Source organism: Caenorhabditis briggsae, assembly GCF_000004555.2.
Source record: "Caenorhabditis briggsae complete genome, chrI, whole genome shotgun sequence".
NCBI classification, from domain to species: Eukaryota; Metazoa; Nematoda; class Chromadorea; order Rhabditida; family Rhabditidae; genus Caenorhabditis; species Caenorhabditis briggsae.
Genome location: NC_013489.2, coordinates 2,519,903 through 2,547,898, shown reverse-complemented (window position 1 = coordinate 2,547,898; position 27,996 = coordinate 2,519,903). Strand labels below are relative to the sequence as shown.

General features: G+C 37.3%; 7 protein-coding genes across 7 annotated transcripts in view; 4 read left to right on the top strand and 3 right to left on the bottom strand.

Moving 5' to 3' along the window:
• Positions 1-7: 7 nt before the first annotated feature.
• On the top strand, positions 8-2,099 carry CBG22142 (the record flags this gene model as incomplete). The annotated part of the gene is made up of 3 exons (XM_045241818.1): positions 8-50; positions 552-785; positions 1,690-2,099. 3 exons carry the CDS (start codon positions 8-10, stop codon positions 2,097-2,099), a joined length of 687 nt encoding a protein of 228 aa, XP_045097493.1.
• Positions 2,100-3,001: 902 nt separating this feature from the next.
• Positions 3,002-10,183, top strand: CBG22141 (the record flags this gene model as incomplete). Its single annotated transcript, XM_045241813.1, has 7 exons — positions 3,002-3,230; positions 6,027-6,413; positions 6,581-7,618; positions 8,865-9,008; positions 9,063-9,194; positions 9,786-9,932; positions 9,990-10,183. 7 exons carry the CDS (start codon positions 3,002-3,004, stop codon positions 10,181-10,183), a joined length of 2,271 nt encoding a protein of 756 aa, XP_045097492.1.
• Positions 10,184-10,862: 679 nt separating this feature from the next.
• On the bottom strand, positions 10,863-11,338 carry CBG22140 (the record flags this gene model as incomplete). Its single annotated transcript, XM_002638868.1, has 3 exons — positions 10,863-10,939; positions 11,011-11,205; positions 11,248-11,338. Coding segments are annotated over 3 exons (363 nt in total), but the record flags the coding sequence as incomplete, so codon positions are not given.
• A 1,199-nt stretch (positions 11,339-12,537) lies between these two features.
• On the top strand, positions 12,538-14,259 carry CBG22139 (the record flags this gene model as incomplete). Its single annotated transcript, XM_002638867.1, has 4 exons — positions 12,538-12,668; positions 13,202-13,628; positions 13,761-13,894; positions 14,115-14,259. 4 exons carry the CDS (start codon positions 12,538-12,540, stop codon positions 14,257-14,259), a joined length of 837 nt encoding a protein of 278 aa, XP_002638913.1.
• A 518-nt stretch (positions 14,260-14,777) lies between these two features.
• Positions 14,778-16,916, bottom strand: CBG22138 (the record flags this gene model as incomplete). Its single annotated transcript, XM_002638866.2, has 6 exons — positions 14,778-14,928; positions 15,026-15,165; positions 15,218-15,532; positions 15,960-16,166; positions 16,680-16,791; positions 16,849-16,916. The coding sequence occupies 6 exons, from the start codon at positions 16,914-16,916 to the stop codon at positions 14,778-14,780; spliced, it is 993 nt and encodes a 330-aa protein (XP_002638912.2).
• A 3,182-nt stretch (positions 16,917-20,098) lies between these two features.
• On the top strand, positions 20,099-25,761 carry Cbr-mab-20 (the record flags this gene model as incomplete). The annotated part of the gene is made up of 9 exons (XM_002638865.1): positions 20,099-20,159; positions 21,034-21,456; positions 22,256-22,627; positions 23,124-23,242; positions 23,291-23,380; positions 23,429-23,776; positions 24,604-24,786; positions 24,830-25,043; positions 25,601-25,761. The coding sequence occupies 9 exons, from the start codon at positions 20,099-20,101 to the stop codon at positions 25,759-25,761; spliced, it is 1,971 nt and encodes a 656-aa protein (XP_002638911.1).
• A 256-nt stretch (positions 25,762-26,017) lies between these two features.
• Positions 26,018-27,996, bottom strand: part of CBG22136 — a gene marked incomplete at both ends in the record, with an annotated part of 3,852 nt that continues 1,873 nt past the window's right edge. Inside the window, 3 exons of the mRNA XM_002638864.1 lie at positions 26,018-26,362; positions 26,823-27,054; positions 27,442-27,563. Of these exons, the coding sequence (XP_002638910.1) occupies positions 26,018-26,362; positions 26,823-27,054; positions 27,442-27,563 (699 nt within the window). The remainder of the gene's footprint in view (positions 26,363-26,822; positions 27,055-27,441; positions 27,564-27,996) is intronic.

Here is a 27,996-nt window from a genome sequence, read left to right as displayed (position 1 = left end):
TCCAGTGATGCGGACTGGTCATTCTATGTATCTACTCTCCAAGGCGCAATGTGAGTGTCCCAAATATCCCCTTCTGATTTTTCCTGAATATCCTATCTATTTACTCTCCAGGCACCTTTACTGAATGGGAGCCGCTTTCTATATATTTGATTTTCCTGAAATTCTACTTCTTGGAAATTCTACTCCAATGGATATGGTGAAATTATTGATTTTTTGGATGTTAACCAGAATACTGGTACATAGTGCATGGATCTAGATGAAGGTTTTTAATTATATTCATCACATGGTGCATCGACACTAAGAGAGGTAGGTCACACGAGTTTTGATTTTCTACAAGACAGTGTTAAACTTGTCCAATTAACTTGAACATTTTCGAAAAGATTAAGTAAAAATAGAGCTTCATTTTTGTAGTTGCCGACTTTTTTGTAAAATTTGGTCCTGAAGAGATAGGCCACGTGGAAGAGCATAGCCGCGCCTAGCGGAGTCGATCGTAGACTGAGGATGCTAGTCAGACTGGTTATTAGTTGAATGTAATTTAGAACAATTTTCAGTATTGGCCAGTTTGGTGGGCAAAACCATTTTCACTTCTTTCGAGAAGTACCAAGAAGTACTTGGACAAGATACTTGGAGAAGATACCCCTCATCGAAAAATTTGGACACAATGGAAAGATTCGTTCCCCAATTTCAGTCAAAGTCAGAGAGAACGGATCCTCCGTCCACGTCAATAACCGCAGGTTTCAAGCCTCGCCTTGAGCGCAAAACACCTTCGGCCGATGCCAGATTTGGTGAGTTTTTAAATTTTTTAAAAGTTTAATGCGAGGTGTCAAGTCCCAGGTCTTAACTCTAAAAGAAGTTTTTTTTTTCTTAAATTCCAAGTTTCATCAGAAGCTGTCTTCAATCCACTTTATGAACGAGTACGTACAGTTTGAAATTGAAAATAATAGCACATTTTTAACATTACTGTTTTACAAACATTTTTTTATTTTCTAGATTGGTAGACACAACGGAAATCTTCCTCCACAAGAATAACAACATCATATCACCCTAATTCACCCCGACCTTTTCAACACATATTTTCGGACGGAGTGAATTAGAAATACAGGAAGTGGAGAAATTGGAGTTTTTTCATGCTACTCAAGAAAGACGTCGAAAGGCATACTGTTGAGAAGTTTCAATTCAAGACTGCTACCGGACAAACACACCGCTGTTACAACCATATTTCGATGAGACAAAAATTAACTGTCATAGGAATCTATAGAGCTTTAAGAAAAGCTAAAGCTCTTAGTGATGCGTCGTGGAAAACATTTGTGAATTTTAGAATGCAAAATAGCATTGAAAAATATACGATGTGTGGAGGCCATTTAACAGATGAATGTGACCGGGAGTCAATCCACTAATCTCTCGGAAACAACAACTACTTCTCAGCTGTCATTAGCCAGGCAATCGTTAAAGCGAAAAATCGATGCCAGAAAAATAGGCTCTGTTGCTAAATGATCTTCTCATAATACAAGCAATGATTTGTCGTCTACCCAAGATAGTACTCCAGGTCGTCCTAGCAATTCGGGAAAAAGACTTCGAGTCGAATCATCAAGCTCATCATCGCCATCAAATGCTTCTTCTCCTGAAAACGATGTTCAAGAGCCAGCCAATGAGGAGATAAATTATCAAACTCCATTTTTCCTAATCCAGTAATCTTTGAACAAGTTTGTCTTATCTGTGGGGCCAAGATTACCTCGTCTGTCAACTTGTATGAAAGATCAAATCACTGTCTTACTCACATCCACTCTTCCTGTACCACTAGAGCAGCTGGCCGTCGTTACAATTTGTCTTTGGATGGAATTGCAATCAGCAACGATCTACAGTCGATTTTGCGTGCCACAGAATTCAAGAGAAATGCCGCAATGTACCAAACGGAGCTCACCGAAATCACTCGTGCATTGGACGCTGCCCGGCAAAGACTGATGGTTGCAGAGCAAAGGACGAATCAACTGTCTGCTGAGAGCAGGGAATTGAAAGCTGAAAGAGATCACTTGGTGAATCAGATCAACGCGAGAGACGAATACGAATTCGACCAACCCATCGGACGGCCAGAACATTAATTATAATTCCATAATATTTCTTTCTTTTCTTTTAATTCTTCTAAATAAATGTATTAATATTTAAATTTTCTCTTTTTACCACCTGCCGATTTTTTCTGTCTGTCTCAATTTGGTTTCGGATACTGATAAGATCAGTTGTCGAGCATTCGATACGATCTTTGCTCCTTTGTTTTCTTTTGGATACATCCTATTTCATGATTCTCATAGTGCGCCACTTTTTCAATTTTACTTTGACGAATGAACGAAATCAAATTCTTTTCTCTCTCTCTCTCTCTCTCTCTCTCTCTCTCTTTTTATACTTTCTTAATCTTCGGTTTTAATCTTCGGTTTTAATGGAGGCGCGACAGCGCCTCCATCCAAAACTTTTAAATTCATTTCCATCATATCATTTCAACAGAAGGCTACAAAATTAGAAGGTTCTCAATGTCCCATTTTATTACTTGTTGCGAGACGAAGGAAGGGGCCGGATTTAGGATGTGGAGTGTTTTTTCAAAAAGGCGAGCGAAGCGAGCCTGAAAGAATTTCATAACTTTCATTTCGGCGTAAAATTGCGAGCGAAGCGAGAATTAAAGAATTTCATAACTTTCATTTCGGCAGAATTTTCGAGCGAAGCGATAATTTTTTAACTTTCATTACGCCGGCTGTTTAGGACTGACCATACCATTCTAAATCAGTACTTTCGGTTCGTCAATGGACGAACCGAAGATTAAGAAAGTATAAAAAGAGAGAGAAAGAGAGAGAGAGAGAGAGAAAGAAAAGAGTAGCTGGCGTGTCCCTATCGCTTTTCCCCTCCATTCCTATGCTCCACCCCCACATGCAAACATTTTTTGGCTATAATTCGATTTATGACCCAGCTATAAAAGAAGAGAGCCTTTCCCCCAAAAAATCATTCCATTTTGGAAATGTGGAAACAGTCTTCTATTCTCCTCCTTCTTCTAGTTGGAGCTTCTTGGGCGTTTGTTCCCGATGATCCAGAATTTGCATTCTACGGATCGGATGGTCCTGTGGAAGTTGCCAAGAGGTTCTTGGATCGTATCAAGAGAAGTGTTGAGTCGAGAGATGTTGCTGTGATCAGTGGACTCTTCAATCCAGGATTTGAGTTCAAGGGATGCAAAGGAGATTATGATAAGGGTGAGTAGTCCTGGGGTTTTAGGTTCTGGATTTGTTTTCATCTAGATTTTCACTGGTTTAGAATGAGATTGATTTCAGTGCATCTAGAAAAAAAACTCTAACAATAAAATTCTAACAAGGGAAGTGTTTTCAGAAAAGCGTTGAGAATTTTCTCAAACTTTTGTGATTGGTACTTTTAGACACGCTGATTACAGAACTGAAATCTGTTTTTCCACCCCGGACCTGTTAAAAAAGTTATGAGCTCTGAAAGTGATTTCAGTGCTAATTTCTCACTTTTGGAGTTAATTTTTGAAGGGATTAATAACAGCTTTTTTTTTCAAATGTTAATTGTTACGTCCTTAGGATTCGGCATTCTGGCCGGCTCAAGGAATACGAATAGTAGTTATAGAATACAGATTTATTCAGGTACTAAAGATGTACGAGAATAGAGGGGGAAAAGTAGAGAAGGCTGGGAGAGACTAGGACAGACCGAGAATGGTTGTCAGCCCCAAAGAAAGAGGGGTTCTGACCAATGAAACAACTAAGAAGAAGAGTGCCAGAGAAGGGCGCTCTTCTTAGGTGGGTAGATCACAAATAATTTGGTAGATCAAATATAAAACTAATGGAAGTATGCATAGAATGCAACATTAATCGTACTTTTATATGTTGTTCTATAATCTGAGAAAGTTCCCTCAATTTTCAAAAAAAATTTTTTTTTTTTGAAAAAATGTTGCTGTGTGGTATCTCCTTTGGAATTTTTTCAAATTTTCGCAAAATTTTAAAATGTGCTAAAATGAAGCCTGAAAGTAGAGAAACGATAAAATGAGTCTTTTCGCAAGATTTCGTAGCCCATATTCCTCTAGAAAAAAGCGATTCCTCTTCAAACTTCAATGGGTCGTAATTCTTTGATAAATCTCTAGAAGCACTCAAAACTTGTAAAAACATAGATTTACATAATCACTCATTTTTTTTTCCAACCGCAAAATGAACCTGTTTAGGGTATATTATTGACTAACACTACGCCTAGGGAAGACTTTCTAGTGTTGCTTCCAGAATTTTTTTCGAATTATGTCAAAAAGTATTATTTTTTCTAAAAATATTAAAATTGAAATGAAAAATTTTATCAAAAAAATAACTATTCAAAATTTTGAGACTTCCAGAGAGACCAGTAAAAAAAAAAAAAAATATTCAGGACAGGGGGATTGAACCTAACTCTAGTCACAGGTCCTGGGCGCGCATACGCATAATGGATGGGCGACGGAGGACGCGCCGATGAATTGGGTACAGGGAAAGGACGCCGGTATGGGCATATACGGGGCATATGGGGCACACCGCCGCCGCAAAGCATCTCCTCGCCTGGCTTGCTGGCACTCGATGAAATGAACTAAAACGTTGGTTGGGGGTTCCTAGAAGTATCAGTTAAGTTCTATTGTGATGTGATTTTGTTCAGGTCTTCCGATTTCGTACTTTTCATTTAATATTCCATATTCTTTTATATTTTGAACGACATATTACTGATTTTTCGAAACTCAATGTTTTGGTTTTGAAAAAGACTTATGGCAGTTTCCATTTAAATTTGATATGAAATCAAAAACAGAAGAAAATGGGAAAAAATTCGCTAAAAATTGTTTTATTTTCATTTCAAAAAATATGTCTCACTTTCACTTTTTTTGAAATTGCATGAAAAATTGAAAATTTTTATAATTTAAACTTTGTAATTATTGTATACTTACCAACTTACCTTTTACTCCACCTGAAAATACGATTTTTACAATAATTACAAAGTGAAATCAAAAAATCTCAATATCACCTATTTAGGCGAAAAACATAGCAATTAACGAGTGAAAGACATGTTTCTGCAAGAATTCAGCGATTTTTTATTCTGCCATAACTCTTTTTCACAAAAAACATCGAAGGAATAATCGAAAAACCAGAAATGTAGGCTCGAATTGACAAAAAATTGACAAAGTTGCCGGTGTGGATTTACGGTAAACAATGCGCGCATCAGGGATTTCGGAGTGTTGTAGTCGGCCTACCGTATCAGACCCATATCGCACACATCGCCCACCCACCTAGAATCCATCTAGGATACGCGCGCATTCGGAACACTCGGTTCAGCCTCTCCCGCATCGCACACATATGAGACTCATCGCAGCTCATTGTTCGCGATATGTGTCAAACGGACTTCTAGAGGATCGCATATGGATCGGGTCTTTATGCGCATCATCGGCCAGGGGAGGTGCATCAAAGCGAAGGAGGTCAAGACACGCTAAAAATTTCAGACGCAAATTTTCAGCTTATGGAGGCCGGGGTGGAAAAACAAAAAATGACACCATGTTTAGGACGCCATATAGCATACTTGTTCAAATTTTCAAGAAATTCTCAACGCTTTTTTGAAAACACTTCCCTTGTAAGGCTTCAATTAAAAGTTGAGGTTGATGTAGGAGCATCTCGAGACTATAAAGAACCTGAAAATTCTCTAGAATTTGAATTTTGTGATCCTAGGAAAAGATTTGATTGTATACAAGCAAGGTTGTACTTCCGGGATAGGTTAGATATGCCGTTTTAGTAGGATCTAGCTCGTTAAACGTATTTCTAAAAAAAGGACTGATTAGTCCACGGCCAACTACCCACGGCCCGCCGACCACGGTCGCGAAACATGCAACAGTAAAACACTCGTAAGTGTCTTTATAGTTAAGCAACAGCTTTGATTTTTACACCAATCGATTCCTCATTAAATTTTACATTGGAAAATTTATTTTAGTTTCAAAATGACTATCCAACAACAGCCTTGTATACAAGCCCCAAATCTTCCAGCAAAAGTGGTCGGAATCCTGAGCCATCTCCCAGTTGGTACCCCATTCTCCATGACCCTTCAATCCGCTGTCACCCTCGGAACCGATCACATCAGATACTCGGTATCTGTCTCTGGATTTGGACCATCTCCGATCATCGCTGAATTTATTCTGAACATCCATGACCAACAACTCCAATGTGGAAATGTTCCAGCTTGTCAGAGAAAGACATTTGTTGGAATTTTATCCGGATATCAAGGATTTGTTGGACAGGAATCGCCGATGGAAGTTGCCAAGAGGTTTTTGGATCGTATCAAGAGAAGTGTGGATTCGAGAGATGTTGCTGTGATCAGTGGACTTTTCAATCCGGGATTTGAGTTCAAAGGATGCAAAGGAAATTATAATAAAGGTAGGGAATTTTTTTAAAAACCATGAATTTGGAATGAGTGGAATCATTTCTTGAAAAAGTGATTAGTTTGACTGTATCCATAGTAATGTATTAATGCATTTACCAATAGAAAATCTAGCCAAGATATTAATAAATCTTGACAACTTCTAAACCACTGAATTTTCCAGCAAAAGTGGTCGGAATCTTGAGCCATCTCCCAGCTGGTACTCCATTCTCCATGACCCTTCATCAATCCGCTGTCACCCTCGGAACCGATCAAATCAAGTACTCGGTGTCTGTCTCTGGGTTCGGACCATCTCCAATCATCGCTGAATTCATTCTGAACATCCACGACCAACAACTTCATTCTGGAAGTATTCCAGCTTGTCAACACTTGATGGGATTCTTCCGAAACTTCATCGCAAGCACTCCAGAAGAACAAGTCAAGGCATTCCTGGATCGTTTTAAAGCTGCTATAACATCCAGAGACTCCGCAGCTCTTCTAGATCTTTTCCAACCTGATTGCGTATTCATCGGATGCAAAGCAACCTATGATCGAGAACAATCGGTTGCGATGATTATGCAAATCCCAGCGGAAGCTCATCTGGCATACACATTCAAATCAGTGCAAGACCTTGGAGATTCAATTAAGACAGTGGTGATTGCAGAGGGATTCAAAGCCACGATTCATGTCGAATTCGAGTTTGTCCTGAGTAAGAAGGATCAGAAAATCGAGAAGGCTAGTATGGCCTGCCCGAAAAGGCGTCGGCTCGTGGCGGATTGGATTGGCGAGAAGGGTTCCGTCGATTATGGGTTCTCTAGAGAGGTCAGAGCTCCACTGGGAGACGCTGATGAAATGGTTCACGACTTTTTGGAGAGAATGACGAAGGCTACGGTTGATAAGAATTACGATATCATTTCGAGCCTTTTTGAAGACGGATTTGTGTTTAAAGGATGTAGAGGAAAGTATACAAAAGGTAAATTTCAAAGAGTGATGGAGTACGGTAGTCAATTCAAAAGTTTTCCAGCACAAGTCACCAAAATACTTTTGAAACTCAAAAAGGGAACTCCGTTCACTATCAATTTGATGGAAGTCAACGACCAGGATACCAATGTCAAGTATACTGTACAAATCGTCGGAATGGGAGCAATGGACATGCAAGCGGAATTTGTTTTGAACAAGAAAACACAGAAATTGGTGTCTGGAGGAATCCCACTTTGTCAAGGTAAGGGGCCATATCTCGCTTGATTCGAACTTTACGAAAAAGTTGTCAATTAGAAAAATGAGAATCTAGTTTTGATTATTCTACTCTAAAATTTTCAGCAAAATCCAAAAAGTTTGAAACCCTCTTTCTTAGGTCCTGCCCACTTGAGCCGCCATTGAGCCGTTTCTAGGCCGCCCACTTTCAAATTATAAAAAAAGCTAACATATGACTGATTTGTCTGAAAATTCCAGAATATACAAAACAAAACTAGAGCTACATTTTTGTAGTAGACAACGTTTTTGTAAAATCAGGTCTTGAGGAGATATGCCACGTGGAAGTTGGAGCACATCCAGGGCTGCTGCCGCTCGTGTTGTCAGCGTGCGCGAACGGAGAGTCTCTTCAAGGTGTCATATCTCCTTAGGGCATAATTTTACAAAAAAGTTTTCAAATACAAAAATGAACCTCTATTCTTGAGCTTAATTTTTGTAGTCAACAAATATTTTATACAAACACGCTCCACGGAGATGTACGTGGAAGAGACTCACCTTCCTTGCTCGCTAGTCGGAAGATCGGCGGCTGTTACTATAGGTGGCATATCTCTTTGGGGCCTATTTTTACGAAAAGTTGTTAACTACAAAAATGTGGCTCTGTTCTTAAGCTTCATTTTTGTAGTTGACAACTTTTTTGTAAAGTTTGACCTAGAGGAGATATGCTACGTGGAAGAGAGTCTCCTCAAGAGCGCGCTTGTGCGACGCCTAAAGGTTCCACGAGCCGTATCTGTTCTTGAACAAATTTTACAAAAAAGTTGTTAACGAGTAAAATAATGCTCTAGTTTTGTTCAGTCTACTCTGAAATTTTCTGGAAAATCCAAAAAGTGAGAAACCGTCTTCTGAGGTCCCGCCAGTTGAATCGCCATTGAGCCTTTTCTAGGCCGTCCAATTTCTTTAAACTACAAAAAAGGCTAAAAGATGACTAATTTGTCTGAAAATTTGAGAATATCATAAACAAAACTGGAGCTTCATTTTTGTAGTTGAGAACTTTTTTGTACAATTTGATGAAACGTCGAATAGGTCTCCCTCAGAAAGCGCGCTTGGTGACGCTTACAGGTTCCACGTGCCGTATCCCTTCAGGACCAAATTTTACAAAAAAGTTGTCAACTAATTAAATGAAGCCCTAGTTTTATTTGATGTACTTGCAAATTTTCAGAACTATCCAAAATTTTGAAACCGCGTTTGTAAAGAACCAAAAGTTGACATATTTTTTCCAGACAGCCAATTAGATTCCAACTCGATCGTTGAGCAATTTTTGGCAATAATGCAACCAGCTGTAGATACAAGAGACGGCACAAAACTCGCCAGCCTTTTTGACGACGAATTCAAGTTTAACACTTGTAATGGATACGAAGATAAAGGTTAGATCTTGGAATTTTCACAGTTTAAGAATCCTAAAACCCCAAAATTTTCAGCCGCTGCTATCGCCAAAATAATGAGTGCTCCATCAATGTTCAAAATTTTGATCAACTTCGTCTCTTCGAGATTCCTGGCAAACGGACAAATCGAAACGGTTGTGGATATCATTTCGATTATGGGTAGACAGCGTACCATGTTTCTTCTGGATTTGACCAAAAATGTTCTGGTGGCTGGACGACTTTATAAATGTCCTTGAATCTCTGCTTTTGACTCAATAAATTGATTTAAGAATATTTTAAATGTGTTGAAACTTTTCGTGGATTCCCGAAGACAGAAAAAATTGGATACCGTAATCCAATGTTTCCCACTTGGCGGGATTAGGTTGGGTGTCGGTTGATCACCTAAATATCTTTTTTCAGCCTTCACTGATAAGCCAAAAAATTGTTCACAGACTTGAAAACTTATGAATATACTAAACAAAACTAGAGCTTCAATTTTGTAGCTGACCACTTTTTTGTACAATTTGATCTAAAAAAGATATGCCACGTGGAAGAGGGTCTTTTTTTCTCCTTTAGCGCGCGCTTGGTGGCGGCGGCGCCAAGAAGCACTTCCACGTGGCATATCTCCTCAGGACAAAATTTTACAGAAAAGTGGTCAACTAGTAAATTGAAGCTCTCGTTTTGTTTAGTCTACCTACAAAATTTCACCAAAATCTAAAAATTTTGAACCGCTTTCGTAAGGAATCAAAAAAAAAACAAAAAAAACAGTTTTTTTTTCAGACAGCCAATTAGATTCCAACTCTATTGCTGAACAATTTTTAACAAAAATGAGACCGGTTGTGGGTGCAGGAGATGTCACAAAGCTCGCCACTCTTTTTGACGATGAATTCAAGTTTTGGATGTGCAATGGTAAAACCGAAGGTAGAGGTGAGACCTTGAAATTCTAAAAGCTTTTGAGCTTCTGAAAATCTTGAAAACTTTCAGCCGCCGTTATCGAGGTAATTGGCAAAAGCCCGATCGCAGTCTCGCTCAATTTAGTCTCGTCGAGATTCCAGTCACGCGAACATATTTATTTGACTGTGGATATTAGCGCTGGATTTATCGGTACTTGGCGTACTGTATTTCTTCTGGATTTGACCAAAAATGTTCTTATTGGTGGAAAACTTCTCACATGTTGAACCTTGAATTTTTGTTGGCATTTTATTCAAAATAAATTGATTTGGGAACATTTTAAAGACTCAAAAAATTAAATACCGTAATCCAGAGTTTCCTGGCGTGATTCGACTACCCTAAGATTCGCTCTTTTTCCAGTCTTTACTGATGAACCTAGCAATTGTTCAACAAACTGGAAGTTTTGTGAATATACTCAACAGAACTAGAGCTTCATTTTTGTAGTTGACAACTTGTTTGTAAATTTTAAACCAAAATAGATATGCCACATGGAAGAGGAACTCAATTGGCGCGCGCTTGGAGCAGGCGCGGAGGCGAAGGTGGCGTTGTAGCACTACCACGTGGCATATCTCTTTCAGATCAAGTTTTACGAAAAAGGTGTCAACTAGTAAAATGAAGCCCAAGTTTCACTCAATTCACTTGCAAATTTTCAAGCAAATTCAGTAACTGTGAAGTTAATTTTCAGACACTCTATAAATGTACATGCTTCGTACTGAAATTTTAAAGATTTTTTCCAGCCTTTACTGATGCAAAAACCTGAAAAAATGTCCAACAGACTTGAAAACTTGTGAATATACTAAACAAAACTAGAGTTTCATTTTTGTAGTTGGCAACTTTTTTGTATAATTTGACCCAAAAGAGATACGCTATGTGGAATAGGATCTTCAAAAATATTGTTCCTGATTTTCAGGCAATCTTGCTCTCAATTGGAATTTGTACAGTAGGAAGTAAAAGATCCAAAATGTTTAAAGTTTTAAATTTGACTGAAAGAATTGATGCTCGAAAATATTTATTCCATTATTCAAATTTCGAAATTCCGCAGTAAATCAATTACACTTTGGCACATTTCCAGACTTCAAATCGTTTGTGAAGGGGCAATAAACGAATTGAGCCTGAATCTTGTCCATTCCTGGTCCAGCAATGGACACGATGTACTCGATTTGCCCATGGATTGCCCGTTTTGCAGACTCTAATGAGAACTCCATGGAGACGCCAGCTGGAAGAGCGGTGATCTTTTGGATGACATCTTCTGAAATTTTTATTGATTTTTAGATTCATAGGTACTCGGTACCTTTGGTATAAGACCATAGACATTCCTTGAACAAGAAATTGTCTTCGAACAGTTTTCCGATTCTTCCACAATCCTTGGAATCTGTTGTCAATTTTTCCCATTGTCTGGGAACAATGACAACCTGAAAGCGAGATAACCCAGAGTCTCCCGATTTTCCCCATAAATTCCCTCTGGATTATCCGCTTTATTCGGGTCATGTTCATTCCCCTTCTTATCTCTTTCCCCCTCTCTAATTACAAGTACACTCAAAAAATATTAATATTATTTGAATACGCGCCAACAACAGCGTTGCAGCGACCGCGCCGCGCACCAGTAGCACCAGTTTTAGAAGGCAGCAAGGTTTCCTCCGGTAGCTCCCAGGAGGTTTTAGCCCTACACCTTTACTTCTTTTCTGTTCTTGCTTTCTTTTCCCAATTCCGTTGTCTTTGCCGTTTATTCAAATCCCTTTCCGTTAATAAACTTGGATTTGAATACTTTGTGTACTGTTATTTCCTTTGCACCGCTTATCTTACACATTTAGGGGGAATTGGGGGTAATTTCAGGTTGCTGACACTCTCGGGTTAGGACGTAGGATCGGTCTCGACTGACTGAGGATCCGCTGTCAACAGAATCCACGACTCGGCTGTCCCAGAAACTTCTGGACCACATTTTTCGAATCTTCAGGAGCTTCCCCTTTTTGGAGACAAGGTTTTCCAACGATCTCTTCTCTTGACCATCATCTTCTTATACATCATTAGATACACCACTGAAAGGCAATGCATATCATGAAATTTGTCCGCCCCACCAGACATTATAATGGGTACACCAAACTAAAATAGAGCTTCAATTTTGTAGTTGCCAACTTTTTGCAACAAATTCAATTTGCTTTCGAGCAAAACACTTACTGAATCAGATTTTTGCAATTTATGAAATTTCAGGAACTTCTAAACTCCCGAATTATTGGTTGCAGTTTTTTCTAATGACTTGTTGCATTTTCGAACTTCTTGGAATCTTTCATTTTCAGTAATTTTTTTTTGCATTTTCGATTTTTGAAGTTTTCTGGGATTTTTTGAATTCTCGAATTTACATTTTCTGGATTTTTGAATTTTTCTGAATTTGTTGGAAAATTCTGTTTTTGATGATTATTCTTATCAATTTCACTTTTTTTCGAAACTTTTTGTTTACCCACTAAAAAGTGAGTCATTTTTTGTTGACATTTTCTCTATCATATTTTTCAATAGAGAAAAAGGTGTGCCAATTTTTCAAAATTGCTCTAAACCCCTTTTTCTAATTTTAGCGATTTAAAAAAAAATGCCAAAAGTCAGACAATTTTCGGTCCATGAACTCGAAAACAATGGGAAAATATTCATTTCCATCGTTTTTGATGAAATTGTGACCCATATTTCGTCTGATATTGATTCGAATTTAGTGAAAATTGAAAGGTTGGTTTAATTTTTTTGAAATTTAACAAAAAATTAAATCTGAGAAATCCGAAAATACTGAATTTTCAGAAATCCAGAAAATTCACAGTTTTGTAAAACCCACATTTTTGTTTTGAAATTCCAAAAATTTCTGAAATTAAAAAGAATTTTCAAAATCTCAAAAATTTTCAGAGAATTAAAAATTCCAAAAAAAATCAAAAGTAATCATAAAATTCTGAAATTTTAGAAAATTTCGAAAATACGGAAATTTTGGGTTTTTTAGAAATTCCAAAACATTTGAGAAATCTGAATTTCAAAGATTCGAAAACCTAAAAATTTTCAAAAAAGCAATTTCAGAAATTCGAAAATTCAAAATCCAATTTTCACATTTTTCGAAGGATCAGGATTTTTTTTTTCATTCCAAAATTCAGAAATTTTCAGTTCTAGTAAAAAATGCAAAAAGTTTCAATTTACAAAAAAATTTCAGGAAATTTAGAATTTTGTTTTTTTAGAAGTTCAAAAACCTCAATTCCCAAAATAACTGAACTTTTCAGATCTGGAAAATCTGAAAAAACTGAAACTGGAGATATCCACCAAATCGCTTCGGATATATGCAACGAATTTATCGAAAACGGACTATTGGAATCTGAAAACTTCCAAATCGATAAAACGAAAATCCCAGTTCCTTCAAATCTTCAAAAAATCCGTTGTAGCCGATTTTCATCGGCTTTTCTTGGAGATCAAAAAGTAATAAAATGGTTGGAAAAGCTGGATGGAGACGTGGAAATTCTGAAATTGACTGAAAATGGAGTAATCAAGGGATTGGGAACAATGGAGCAGTTGAAGAATGTGACAAAGGAGCTAATTGCAGTTGGATGTGATATTTCAGATGAGGAATTGGAGAATTTAAGAGATGATTACTGTAGACTAGTACTGCATTCTGAGAAATTGACAGAGAAAGGAGTCAAAAGGGCTTTGGAGGTGGGGGGTTTTATTGTTTGAATTCCAGATGTTCAGTTTTTCAAATTTTTCAAATTTCTGAGTTTTTTTTGGGATTTTCAAATTTCCTAAAAAATTGAATTTAAAAACATTTTTGAACTTCGAAAATTTCAGAACTATCTGGAACAACCACAAAAAGCTGGAAACGTCTTCGACGTTCGATTTAAGGCTTCTTCGACGGATTTTGATAAAAATGATTTGTTCAAAGGTTTGATGAAAGCAGAAATCACATGGGAACAATATTTTTCGTGAGTCTGAAATTTTGGAATTTTCAAACTCTGAAAAATTGAAAAAATAATTTTGAGCTGAAAATGATCAATAACGTTGTCTGAAACTATCTTGAAATATTTTTAACAAAAATCAATTTTTTTTTAATTTGAAAAATGAAAAAATATATACTACAGATCAAAAATTGTTTAAAATGGATCAGAAATAGACCAAAAAACCACTAAAAAACTTTTTTTTCAGCTTCAAAATCAGTTATTCGTTGAATTGTGGAAAAATTTTAGAATATGACGGATTCTATTTTGATTTAGAAAACGGACTTCATTCAGTGAAAATTATGATCCCAATGGATTGGAAACCAAGATTGAGAGATGGAAATACTGTTTAATTATTATTTAAAAATATTTTTTTTTCGAAAAATGAATAAAATTTTTCAATTCTGAAAATCCTTGAAATTCGTTAGAAAAATCCATAATTCAGAATAGCAGAATTTGAAAAAAAAAGAAATTTCTGAATATCTGGAATTTTAAAAAAAAACAAAAATTTCAAAATTTTTGAAAATTAAAAAAAATTTCGATGTTTCCAGAAAATCAAACATTCAGAAGTTTCAAGGAACTCCAGAAAGTTCTAAAAAATTCAAATTTTTCGAAAAAGAAATCTGAAATTTTTAAATTCCGAAAAGTCTCAAAAAGTTTGGATATGCTGAAAAATCTGGAATTTTAAAAATTCTAGTGAAAAAATTGTAACTTTTCTGAACTTCTTTTCTGAAAAACCAGAAATAACTGAATATTTGAATTTTAGGAAAATTCAAGAGAATAAATCAAGAATGAAGTATTTTCCTAAAACTTCAAAAATCAAAATTTTAAAAAATGATAAAAAATAATTTATAAAAATTCAAAAACAAATTCAAAACGGATACAAACGACATGGCTGCGGCTTCTCTTCTCCCTCATACACAAAACATATTATTTGAAAAAATCCCCAATTTAATTGAATTTCGATTTTTCGAGGGTCCAGAATCCCATGAACATTTTCGAAACCGCCAAGAATTTTTGCTCTGAAAAAATGTTTTTTAAACTAAAATTTTTTAAACTTCACAATGCTTTAATTTGGTTTTTTTTTGGAATCAAAAAGGTTTTAAATCAAAAACTTACACAAATGATATCTCATCGGGTTTTTTCAACATTTTGATTTCTAAATATCTTGGAATTGATAGACCCGCCAATTGAAATTCTCTCGGCGGCTCAATACTCAATTCCAGTCGGTCCGATTTTTTGCCGTATTTCAGGAATTTCTGAAAATTTCAAAAATTGAAATTTTGAGCTTTTAGAATCTCAAAAACTCACCTCCAACTTCCTCATCGCTCCATCTACCGTAACCGCTGAAGCAGTAATTTTCAAATTCATCGCTTTCAAATTTTCCAATTGCTCATCGTTACAATTCGTATTCAACTCTGATAAAAGTGATTCGGAAACATTGATTCCAGCAATTTCCGGCCACAATTGCTCATCTTGACCCCAGCATCGGACATCCAGTTTTTTGAGACTTCCAGAAACTTCTGTCGTTTTTTTGAGCCATTCCACGGCAAACGGATTCGAAATACTGTGCAATTTCAGATTGGAACATTTGAATTTGCTGGATTCTGGAGGAGCGAAATTGATCTGTAAAGATAATCAGTTTTTATTGAAAACGGAGCAAGTTACAAGCGATTCTGTGAAAATTCTCAAAAGAGCGCACTTGCCAAAGTAGGTTTTAACATGGTTTCCTCCTAATTCCTATGAGACCTCAATTTTTAGCATCGGTTCATCAAAACGATTAAAATGAGAACGAGAAAATAAAATTTAGATGTTTTCAGAAAGTGCGCTCCAATGAGAATTTTTCACAAAATCGCTTGTAACTTGGTTAGTTTTTTATTGATTTTCATAAGACTTGAACTATCCGAATCAGCTCGTCAAAACCTTTCAAATGAATATAAACATGCACAAATAATTTTCGCAAATTCGCTCCATTGAGAATTTTCATAGAATCCATTCTAATCGGATGGCAAAGTGTCAGAGTTCCCAGATTTTCAAAAAAAAATTGACTTACTTCATCAATCTCCACAGTATCCGCTTCAATGACACCATTTCTTGAAAATCTGGGCAATAATTTTTGTAAAATTTCAAATCGATTTTCATGTTTAATTTCGCTCAATTCCTCAATTGGTTCTCCTTTCCATCCTCGATCGATTTTCGTTAAATCCTCTTTTCCAGTCAACCAAATTGTAAATGAATCGATTTCCACACGAATTGTGGTCTGTAATTTCAATTTTTAGACAATTCTCAATAGAGCGAACTTGCGAAAAAATTCAGAAACTAAGCTTGATGGTATTCATTTGAAAGGTCTTGATAAGCTGATTTCGAAAATGTTTTTCTCATAAAAATTAGATGAAAACTAACCAAGTTACAAGCGATTTTCTGAAAATTCTCGATAGAGCGGATTTGCCAAAATTTTCAGAATCCGAGCTTGTTTATATTCATTTAAAAGGTCTTGACGAGCTGATGTTAAAAGTTAAGGTCTTATGGGGGTTAGAAAAAATCTAGTCTTGTTAAGACGTATTTTGGCAAATGCGCTCTACTGACAATTTCCACAAAAACGGCTATAACTCGGCTTGTTGTGCTTTGTTTTTGATGAAAATTAGATTTTGGGAATTTTTGGGAAAGCATATCCAGCTAATCTGAAGGAGCTTAGAAATACATTTTTTGGCAAGTTCTGGCAAATTCGCTCTATTGCGAATTTCTACAAAGCCTATGAAATTTGGAAACTCACTTTTTCTTGAACCCATTTACTCAGTTTTTCGGAAATTCTAAATTTTTCGAATCGTAATTTCGTCGAATCCACTACATCTCGGTCGTCTTTGGAGCATTGTCGGATGTTGCATCTGGGTAAAAAATTTTGAAAATGTTTTTTTTTTTAATTTCCAAGTAATTTCCCTTACCTCGACTCATAATCCAATAATTGAACGATTTTCTGATGGTTAGGGACTGTCAACATTTGCCAGGACATTTCTGAAACATTTTTGTGTTTTTGAAAAAAAATAATTTCAAACATATGGCGGAATGAGATATGGATTATCATCAAGGACGAATTTGGAGAAAGATGAGAGACGCAGAGAAAAAAGAGATAATATATGGCTCAAGTGTTATGTATGATTGCGAAATCGAAAAAAAATCCCTAAATCGTTAAGAAAAAAAGACGAAAAAGGAAAAAACCACAAGAGGGATCGAACCAACGCCTTGCGCTCAATGGTGCCCACCACATCCCCTACACCACGTTGCCAGCATTTTCCAATGGTGTGAAAGGCGTTTAAGTCAGTGGCGCTCTAGCCGCTTTTTTGAGTCGGGGGTTCTGTGACAAAATTAGTGGTAGAAAAAAAATAGTCAAAAGAGTAGTCAGCATTTCGAAATCAAAAATCTTGAATAGAAAAAGGAAAGATTTTATGAAATTATCCGAACTTACACTTAGCCTAAATGGCAACCACCTAACGTTACGTAGGAGATCGCATCGAGACCAGTGTGCGGTGGGGCGCGCTTGCTGGTTTTCAAGTTTTCTTTTTAGCGGGAATTTCAAAAACAGAAAAAAGGAGAAACTGTGGGAAGAAAAAAATTAGGAGTGCAAATTCGGAAAACTGTCTAACTCAAAAAAAATGCAAGAAATTCAAGTGATCTAACAAGGGAAGTGTTTTCAGAGGGGCGTTGAGAATTTGCTAAAAATTTCAGTACTGATAGTTTGAATTATCCGCAACACGATGACAAAAAAATCTAGGTCATAGTATCATCAACAAGCTGAAAATCTTCGTCTGAAATTTTTCGGTCGATTTCGCCCTCTCCTTCTCTTCACTACGCCCCTCTCCTATACGCCCTCCGCGCCAGGGAAAAACATCGGTTGTGTGGTGTTGTGGTAAGAGGGAGACTCATTAGGAGAGACTATGGTGGTTCGAACCCCACTGTGGTGAATCTTTTTTTTGTTTTTTTCGAGACAAATTTTCGATATTCATTTTGGTCCCCTGAATAACAAATTATACTTATTTCATGAATTCCCGACGTTTTCAAAGTGAAAAAGAAGGCGTTTGAAATTTTGAAGAAATTTTGAAATATTGTTTTTTTCGACTTGTCCTATTATCGCCCAAAAGCAAAACTTTCGACTCTCGGAATTGCTCCGTCTTGCTCTTTTTTGAGTGGAACACCACTACATCAATCACCCAAATGATCTTCATATATTTCTGTGTATTCCGTGTGATTTCGAGCAATATTTGAGAAATTACAGTTTTTCAAATTTCTTGCAATTAACAGATTTAGGGAATTATCAGGGCTCACATACAAAATCGAGCTGTCAAATATTGTGAAAATGATGTTTCTATCATTTCTGAATGTTTGAAAGACTTTTTTGCACTTTCAAAAAAATTTCTCGAAAAATCACATTTAAAGTGTGGGGTACCCCATGATGATTTTTTTCAAAAAAAAATCGAAAAAAAATTTTTTTTAATTGTTCAAAAACTATTTCAGATGATAGAGAAATGATCAAAAAAGAGTGTCCCGCTTGAAAAAGTCCTGGAAAACGAGTTTTAAAGCTCGAAAAATGCACGTTTTTGGTCAAAATTTAGTACTGAAAACACTTTGAGAGCCCATATTTTGGTTCCTATTAGGGTTATGACCGAGATATTGCTGAAATCGTATTCAGCGTGTTCGAAAGTACCTTTGTACAAATTTTGAGCAAATTCTCAACGCCCCTCTGAAAACACTTCCCTTGTAAGATTGGAAATCTATAAATTAGTCCACAAATTTCTTAACATCAACTGAAAATTTCAGAGTATGCACAACAAAACTAGAGCTTCATTTTATTAATTGACAACTTCTTCGTAAACGTTGGTCTAAGAAAGATGTGCCACGTGGAAGTGTGGGTATCTCTCTGCGCCGCCGCCGCTCCTGCTGCACCAAAGAACACACATTCTTAACGTGGCGCATCTCGCTAGGATCCAATTTTACGAACATCTTGTCAACTATCAGAATAAAGCTATAATTTGCAGCTTCATTTTGTTAGTGAACAACTTTTTAGTTAAAACTGGTTCAAGAAAGATATGCCATGTAGAAGTGCGGCGACACCGCCGCTCTAGCGAAGCGCGCCAACTAAAACCTACTTCCACGTGGCATATCATCCCAGTACCTGGTTTGTCGAAAACGTTGTCAACTGCAAAAATAAAGCTCTATTTTCGAGCTCCATTTTGTTAGTTAGCAACTTTTTAGTGAAAAATGGTTCAAGACATACATGCTTCGTGGAAGCGAGGGTACCCTAGGCGCCGTAGCCGCTTGTATCATGGCGCGCCTTCCACGTTTCATATCTTTCCAAGACCTAATTTTTCACCAAAGTTGTCAACTTTAAAAATGAAGATCTATTCCTGTTTAGTAATCTCTCTAAAAATTTCAAAAATTTTGAAAAAAGTTTAAAATGGTTTCGTAGGCGTCTTAATAATGATATGCTAAAAAATGCATATTGCAAGGATGTTTTTTATTGTGTCTCTCTTATCCGGTATTGATTTCTCCCAAATTTTTTTCTAGGTCATCGTACAGAAAATGAAATTCGCCTTTCAGGAAAAAAAAAACAATTCACATAGCCTATCCATCTCCCACCTGTCACCCTGTATTTATCTCCAGCTAATTAGCACCTTCTCAAGTGGACAGGACACCAGAATCCCCAAAATCCATATGTCAATCCCACAAAAGAAGAATAAGGCCGAAGAAAGCGAAGAAGAAAAGGGACCGAAGGGACATAAAATACAATTACACGGGGAGAGAGAGAGAGAGAGAGAGAGAGAGAGAGAGAGAGGGACAGCAGCTGTCAGTGACAATAGATTCTGAATACCCTTACTACTCTTCTACAACCCCCCAGAGAGTGTGCCAGGAGGAGAGACGCAGAGAAAGAGGTCCCCCTTCCTCTGCGTCTCTCTCACTCTCTCTCCCTCTTTGGGTGGCCTTCGTTGTATACATTCTGCACACATACACATAACCCATCGTCCAGTTTTGCTGTTCTTTTTCGATTTTCTTTGCTTTTTTGGGATTATAAAAAATTCGAAATCTGAAATTCAGAATCGTTCTCAGAATTTCAAATTTCCCGCTCAAATACACCTCTGCTTTCAATGTTCTTTGTTTTTTCAGAAACATTAAAAATTCAAATTTGGCGCCAAGCAAAACATGAAAGCCTGGATATTGCTACTCGTCCTGACGAGATGCTCCTGGGGATTGATCAGTGCTGGTGAGTAACCTTTGTTAAAATTCAATTTTCAAAAATAATTCATCAGAGCGCGTTTGCCAGAAATTACTATTAAATATTTACTTTTCGCATAAGCCGAGGGGTTAAGTACAAATGATATGTGTGTCTAACTATATTTGCCGACATCACACGAACGGCGATATATGTTTATGTACCTTTAAAGTTGTGGGAATGAAGATGAAAATTGAAAAGTCAAAACTTTAGTATAACGTTTCTAGAAGGTTCTGAAAAATTCTAAGATTGAAAATTTTGAATTTAGCTTGTGGAGACGGTCAGAACAAGTATAAACAAGCCCTGGTTTTGACAGTTGTGAGTTTTCATGAGAAAGTGCGCTCCAACTCAAATCAGGTCATAACTCATTTAGTTGAGCAACTAGAGCTATGAAAAATATACCATTCAATCTGCCATAAAATTTCCCTTTTAATGAATGTAAATATGGCTAAATTTGATAAAGTTTGATTTTTGATGTAAATGCGCTCTAACACAAATCAGCTCTTAACTAGTTTACTTGAAGAGTTAGGGCTATAAAAATTACACCATTCAATTTAGTATGAAAAACCCTTTTTAATGAGTATAAACATGGCTAAATTTGAAAAAAGTTGGATTTTTGATGTAAATGCGCTCTAACACAAATCAAGTCGTAACTTTTCTAGTTTTGACGCTAGAGGAATAAAAGTCAAAGTAATCGGTCGCAAATTAAAAGAACTTCAAAATGGCTACACACTGCTAGCTTCGAGTTTTATCATTAGAGCGCAATTACACCCCTCCTTAAAACCATAGCTTGTTTATACTCATTTTTAAGCTATTAACGGGCCAATTTAATAAATTGAGGTTTCAAAAACTTTTTTTTTTCCAGACAACACATTCTCGGATCGAACAATCGGCGAATTCCGCGAGCTACTCATCAACACTAAAGACGGCGCACTTTTTGCCGGCTCCGAAGGCGCCATCTTCCGTCTATGGGCTTATAATATCAACGATACGGGAGAGAATGTGTTCTCGAAGAAACAATTGATTCTAAGCGAGACGGAAGAATCAGAGTGTTGTTCGACGGCAAGTGATGAGAAATTATGCAGGCCCTCCACAAGATTTTTGGCGTTTACCAATAATAAGGACTCGATTTATGTGTGCTCTTCGGTTGGAATGCGACCAGAGATTCGAGTTTTGGATTCGATTTCGTTGCAAGACCAACAAGAGCCAAGAACGGAAATCGGGATTTGTGTAGTTGATCCGACATTCAATTCCACTGCTGTGGTTGTGGACAACGGGAATCCAGAAGGTTTGTAATTATTTGAATTTACGCGTTGAGAGCTTCAAAACGAGCCTAATCACGCCTGTATTTGGTGAACTTTAAGTTTAGGATGAAAATGCGCTCTAAGGCAAAAACTGTCATAACTCGCTTCATTTTTCTCCAAACTGATTGAAACATAGTTAAATCGACCCAGCGTGTTAAGCGCTTCAAAACGAACCTAATCATACATGTATTGAGCAACTTCTGAGTTTGGAAGGAAAACGCGCTCTAATGCAAAAGTTGCTATAACTCGCTTCATTTTGGTTCAAACTGATTGAAACATAGCTAATACGACACAGCGTGATTAAAGCTTCAAAATGAGCCTAATGATGACTATATTTGGTAAACTTTGAGTTTAAACTGCAAATTCGCTCTATTGCAAAACTGCCGTATCTTGCCTTTTTCTGGACCAAAACGTATGAAACTTTGATGAATTGTTTTGTCTTGATTAGAGCTTTTAGAAAAGCTTAATCATGACTAGGTTTGGAAAATTTTGAGTTTTGGTGAAAATGAGCTCTAATGGAAAAAATGTCATAACTCGCTTCATTTTGGTCCAAACTGATTGAAACAGCGCAATCGACACATCGTGATTAGAGCTTTGAAATAATGAGCCTAATCACTATTATACCTGGTGAGCTTTGAAATTGGGATGAAAATGCGCTCTAATTCAAAAACACCTATAACTTTCTTAGAATCTGTCCAAACCGCATGCATATAAACTCATTTTAAAGCTCACAACAAGCCGAATCCCACCATCAAACCAAAAAACCGCAACTTTAAATTTCAGACGCGTCATCCGTCTACTCGGGAATCCGAACTGGAATGGGAGGGGAGAATCATTTGATCTACCGCCCGCCACTAACCAAAAACGGAAAACAACTGCATGCATCGATTCGTACGATCTACTCGGATAACAAATGGCTCAATGAGCCCCAGTTCGTTGGCTCATTTGACGTTGGACAACATGTGCTATTCTTCTTCCGAGAGATTGCTCATGATAATTCGTTTGGCGAACGAATCATACATTCTCGAGTGGCACGCGTTTGTAAGAAGGATATTGGAGGAAGAAATGTGTTGAGACAAGTTTGGACAAGTTTTGTGAAGGCTAGACTCAATTGCTCAGTCTCTGCAAATTTCCCGTTTTATTTCGATCATATTCGTGAGTTTTTATCACAAAATTTAAGTTTAAAAAGTTTGGAAACACAATTTTTGAGTTTGACTCATCGAGAGCTTTAAAATAAGTATAATCAAGCCTAAATTTGGTAAACTTTGAGTTTGGAAACGCGCTCCACCGCAAAATTTGGAAAATCTATCTAAAATCGTATTCATTTCGAAGCTCTCAATGTGCTTAACACAGATTTCTAAATTTCATCAAATTTGGACAAATACTGAATGAGTTATGATCGTTTTTGCATTAGAGCGAGTTTACTTGAATTTTCTAATCATAGTCATGATTATACTCATTTTGAAGCCCTAATCACAAGGTATCGATTGCGATATGTTTCAATCTGTTTGGACTAGAATGAAGCAAGTTATGGAAGTTTTTGCAATAGAGCGCATTTTCATGCCAAACTAAAATTTCACCAAACATAGGCATGATTATACTCATTTTGAAGCTCTCAACAAGCAAAACTCCAATATTCCAAAATTTTCAGAATCCGTTAAACGAGTCGACAAGCACGGTGAAACCTTCTTCTACGCGACATTCAGTACATCAGAGACCGCATTCACATCGTCAGCTATTTGCATGTTCCAGTTGTCTTCAATTAATCACGTAAGTCTTGGCGGGAATTCGAAAAATGTCAAAAAACGAATTTTTTAGCTCCTTGACACCGGTCTATTGATGGAGGAAACCGCGAATGGACAGTTTGCAGTGACAGCCGATGAGATTCCAGCGCATCGTCCAGGAACGGTAAGCAAGCGCGCTCTATTGAGAATTTTTCAAAAATCAGTTTTTCAGTGTTCCTCAAACTCGCACTCCATCTCTGACACTGACCTCCACTTCGCCAAAACTCATCTCCTGGTATCCGATTCAATCTCAGGGGGTACTCCGATTCTTCCACTTCGGGACCACGTCTACACACAAATTCTTGTCGATCAACTGAATAATCAAAATGTGATATTTGCATTCGATTCGTCTCAACAGAAAATGTGGAAAATTTCGCATTGGAAAGAGGGAAACGAGTGGAAATGGAATTTAATAGAGACGCAGACTCTGAAGACGTCAGGATTCAGAATCAACGATGTTGCATTGCTGCCTGGAGAGTTCTTCTTCGCCACGTCGAAAGCAGGTGTACATCAGTTTTCGGTGAGATTTTTTATAGCTTCAAAATGAATATAAACACGACTAGTCCAATATAAAAACGCTCCTAACTTTCTTAAAACATTCTGAAAACTGATTAGAATTGTATTTTTGAATTCAGCAAGTTATTAGCTTCAAAATGAGTATAAACAAGGCTAGATTGAAAATAGTAGTGCAAATGCGCTCCAATGCAAATTCGTCTGTAACTTTCTCGAAACTTGCTCAAAATTTATGAAGCTTTCATCATTGAGCTTGACTCGTCAAAAACTTCAAAATGAGTATTAACAAGGCTTGGTTTTGGAAATACAGTGCAAACTCGCTCCAATGCAAATTCGTCTGTAACTTTCTCGAAACACACTCGAAACTTATGAAAATGCTATTTTCGAACTCGGAAAGTTTCCAGCTTCAAAATGAGTAAGAAGGCTAGGTTTCGAAAACGAGGGCAAATGCGCTCCAATGCAAAATCACCCGTAACTTCCTCCAAACTTGACAAAATCTCACGAAATAACCAATTTTTTGAACTCAGCAAACTACCTGCTTCAAAATGAGTATAAACAAGGCCATATTTGAAAAAATAGTGCAAACGCGCTCTAATGCAAAATCACATGTAAAACTTTCTCAAAATATACGATTTTACATTTTTCCAACTCAGCAAGTTTCCAGCTTTCAAATAAGTGTAAACAAGGCTATATTTCAAAAAGCACTGCAAGTGCGCTCCAATGCAAAACCGCTCGTAACTCGTTCAAACCTGGTTATTTCCACGGCATGAGTATACTCATTTTGAAGCTCTTGACAAGCCAAATTCAAGTTTCATGTTTTCAATCCATTTCCAGGTCGCCCGCTGCCAGGAACTTCCATCTTGTGCTCTTTGTTCAATGGACCCATACTGTAGCTGGAATGCTGTCAACTCGAAATGCGCTCTAAAAACGAAAACGAATGAGAAATCAGTCGGATGGATTTCAAGCTCATGGGCCGGCAGAATTAGTCCCGAGTGTAGTGCAGTAGAGAAATTACAGGTGGGCGAAAAACCCTTGAAAATTGAAATTCTTTTTTTTCCAGGTCAAAGACGTCTATCTCGGCGACGGTTTCAAAATTCAAGGCGCGCGAGGTGGAACGTGGCAAAAAGATGGGCGGGACTTAGAAGAGAGCCAACGCCACGTGGCAACGAGCCAAGGAGAATTGGTGATTCTGAATGTTGACGTCGAAGATGCGGGAACCTATGAGTGCACGAGAAACGGGGTTATTCTCATGAGAGCTCGGGTCGTTGTACATGGTAAGAATTCGCTTTTGTTATTGGCAAGTACGCTCCATTGAGCACTGATAAAAAATGATGCAAAAACACTCATAACTCTCTTCTAGCTTGCTCGAAATCAACAAAATTCTTATTTTCGAACTCAGCAAATTACCAGCTTCAAAATGAGTATAAACAAGGTTTCAGAAAATAGTGCAAATGCGCTCCAATGCAAAACACTTATGACTCTCTTGTAGCTAACTCAAAATTGATGAAACTGCTAATTTCGAACTCAACAAGTTATCAGCATCAAAATGAGTATAAACAAGGCTAGATTTGAAGTACAAATCAAATGCGCTCCAATGCAAAAACACCTGTAACTTTCTTCAAACTTGCTCAAAATTGATAAAATTTGTATTTTTGAGCTCAGCAAGTTACGAGCTTCAAAATGAGTATAAGCAAGGCTAGGTTTTAGAAAATAGTGCAAATTCGCTCCAATGCAGAAACGTCTGTTTTCAATGGAGCGAACGTGCACTGTTCTAGACCAAAATTTTTCAATAAAACAACTCATTTTTATCAAAAATTTTCCGTTTTTCCAGAAAATTGCGCTCGCCCAACCAGCGTCGCCGAGTACCGCTCATGCCAACGGGAATGGTGCAAAAAGGCCGACGCCTACAAGGCGGCACTCAATATTTGGAGTGATTCCAACAAGAAAAATGTGCAATGCAAGGCAAACGGTCCCAGTATCAATGGTCTTTGAGAACTTGGGATTTTTTGAAAAAATAAATTCAAATTTCCCCCTAATTTATTTTCCCCCTTTAAGCCAAAAACTTGTAACTCTTTCTTCTGTGTCTTAGCCGATCTCGAATTCACTTGTTTTTCGTGCATTTTCTCATAATTTATGTGTAAATAAATTGGATTCTCTAGTAATTTATTTTTGATTAAAATTCTCGGCAGGGGGGGGGGGGTACAAAATATAAAAATGGGCGGAGTCAAAAAAAAATTATATAATGCTTCTATCGCTCAAAATAGTAGACCATGTCGTCCTGGTTGTTGAGTGGTGTCGCCGGGCGGAATTGTCGAATTTCCGGATGCTGATTAGCTCCGCCCACATTAGGCTCCGCCTCCTCCATCGCCGCGTTGCCACGTGGCTCCATGTCTCGATTCCATTCTTGAATATGGCCGAGTAGCTTCTCAATGTGTGCCGATTTTTTCGAAATTTCCTCCGAAAACTTTTCATAGAGCACTTTCTGCTGAAAACTCGTTTGGGCGGCACGGAACAGGTTCATATTGGCTTCGTGATTCCCGCCAAATTCCAGCCATTTCGCCATCGTTTGCTCGAGTTGCTCACGGAATCGCAACTGAAAAAATGGGAAAATTGGGGCTTAGAATGTCTGAAAATGCCTAAAATGGCTAATTTTGCCGTTCAAATAGTCGTTTTTTAAATTTTTTTCTCAAAAAACAAAGCTCCGCCTTATTTTTGCAACCTTGCGGCGCGCTTTTCTATTTTCTCCTATTTTTGAAATTTTGAAATTTTTCTTATACAAAAAGTGTTTTTTTTTCAGAATTTTTTCAGAAAAATTGCACAAAAAAACTAAAAAATACGATAAATTTATTTTTGTAATCTTTAAGCTGAAAATAGCAAACACAACTTCTCAAATCTTAATTTAAAATGTCTGAAAATGCCATTTCCGCCGCTAAAATCGCCCCTTTTCAAGCGCATTTCCTCTAGAAACAAAGCTCCGCCCCTTTTGCAACCTTGCGGCGCGTTTTTTTCAAATTTTTTTGTCAAATTTCACGATTTTCAGCAAAAATCGATACCTGAACTTGAGCCAATTTCTCTTGTTCTGCGACAATGCGTCGCGCATTCTCCTCTCGCTGCATTTCAATTCTCAACGGTTGCATTCGAATGAATCCGTGTCCATTGTTCATGTGATCATTCAGAATGCACGTCGAGCAAATTGCAAATTGATGAAGGCTGACTTCTCGGGACAGCAATTCGCTGGCCGTCGTTGTTGCGTCGATGGGGGTGCATTTTGTGCAAATGTTTATGCTGAAAATTGGGGGGAAATTCCTTAATGTGTATTGATTTTAGTCTGAAATTTTGATTTTTTCATCTCAAACCCTGAAAAATCACTTAAAAATACGGAAAATCTTCGAAATTTATGAAATTTACGGTTTCCCGCTTTCAGTACGACACTCCGCTATAACGCTAGGTGCGTCCTGTTTACCGTAAATCTACATCGCCGATAATTGAAAAATCGTTTTTTCAGCATAAAACACCCGATTTCTTGCGATTTAACACCAAAAAACCGAATTCTCAGATCAAAATCATAAAAATCGCAAAACACTGATCAAATATACAATTTTTCTAACAAAAATAAATCTCCAGACTCCGCCCCTTTTCTTTCAGAAAAACTCACTCCTTCTCATGATAAACCATCTCGCACTGTGTACAACTGCGAATGCAACACTGTGTGACGCGTCTATCCCATACGCCTCAACGACGTCTATCAATTGATAATTGGTTCGGATGCAGCAGCGGCTCGTTTGGGTTATTGTCTGAAATTGGGAAAAATCAATTTTTCGAAAAAAAGTTTTAAAGGTGGTGTGCGGTGAAAAATTTTATTGCTTTATTTTGTGCAAAAATACAAGTATTGTCGGAATAAAAAAGTGAGACTCGGTGTNTGNGTACTTTGATTCACGCCTCCCCCCCACCGACGCTCCGCCCATCGCTTTGCAAGTGCGGCGTGGTGTTTTGGCGCGCCACTTGGAGATCATTTTTTTCTATGAAAATCTCATTAAATCCGATGATGGGCGGAGCGTCGGTGAGGGGAGGCGGGAATCAAAGTACGCAAACACCGAGTGTCACTTTTTTTATTCTGACAATAGATCCCCATAAAAATAAAGAAAAAATTCAAAAAAAAATTCCTTTATTGAGAAAAAACGGCATCGAAAAGTCAAAGTGGGAACCGGTGGCCTTTCGGCCCCGTGT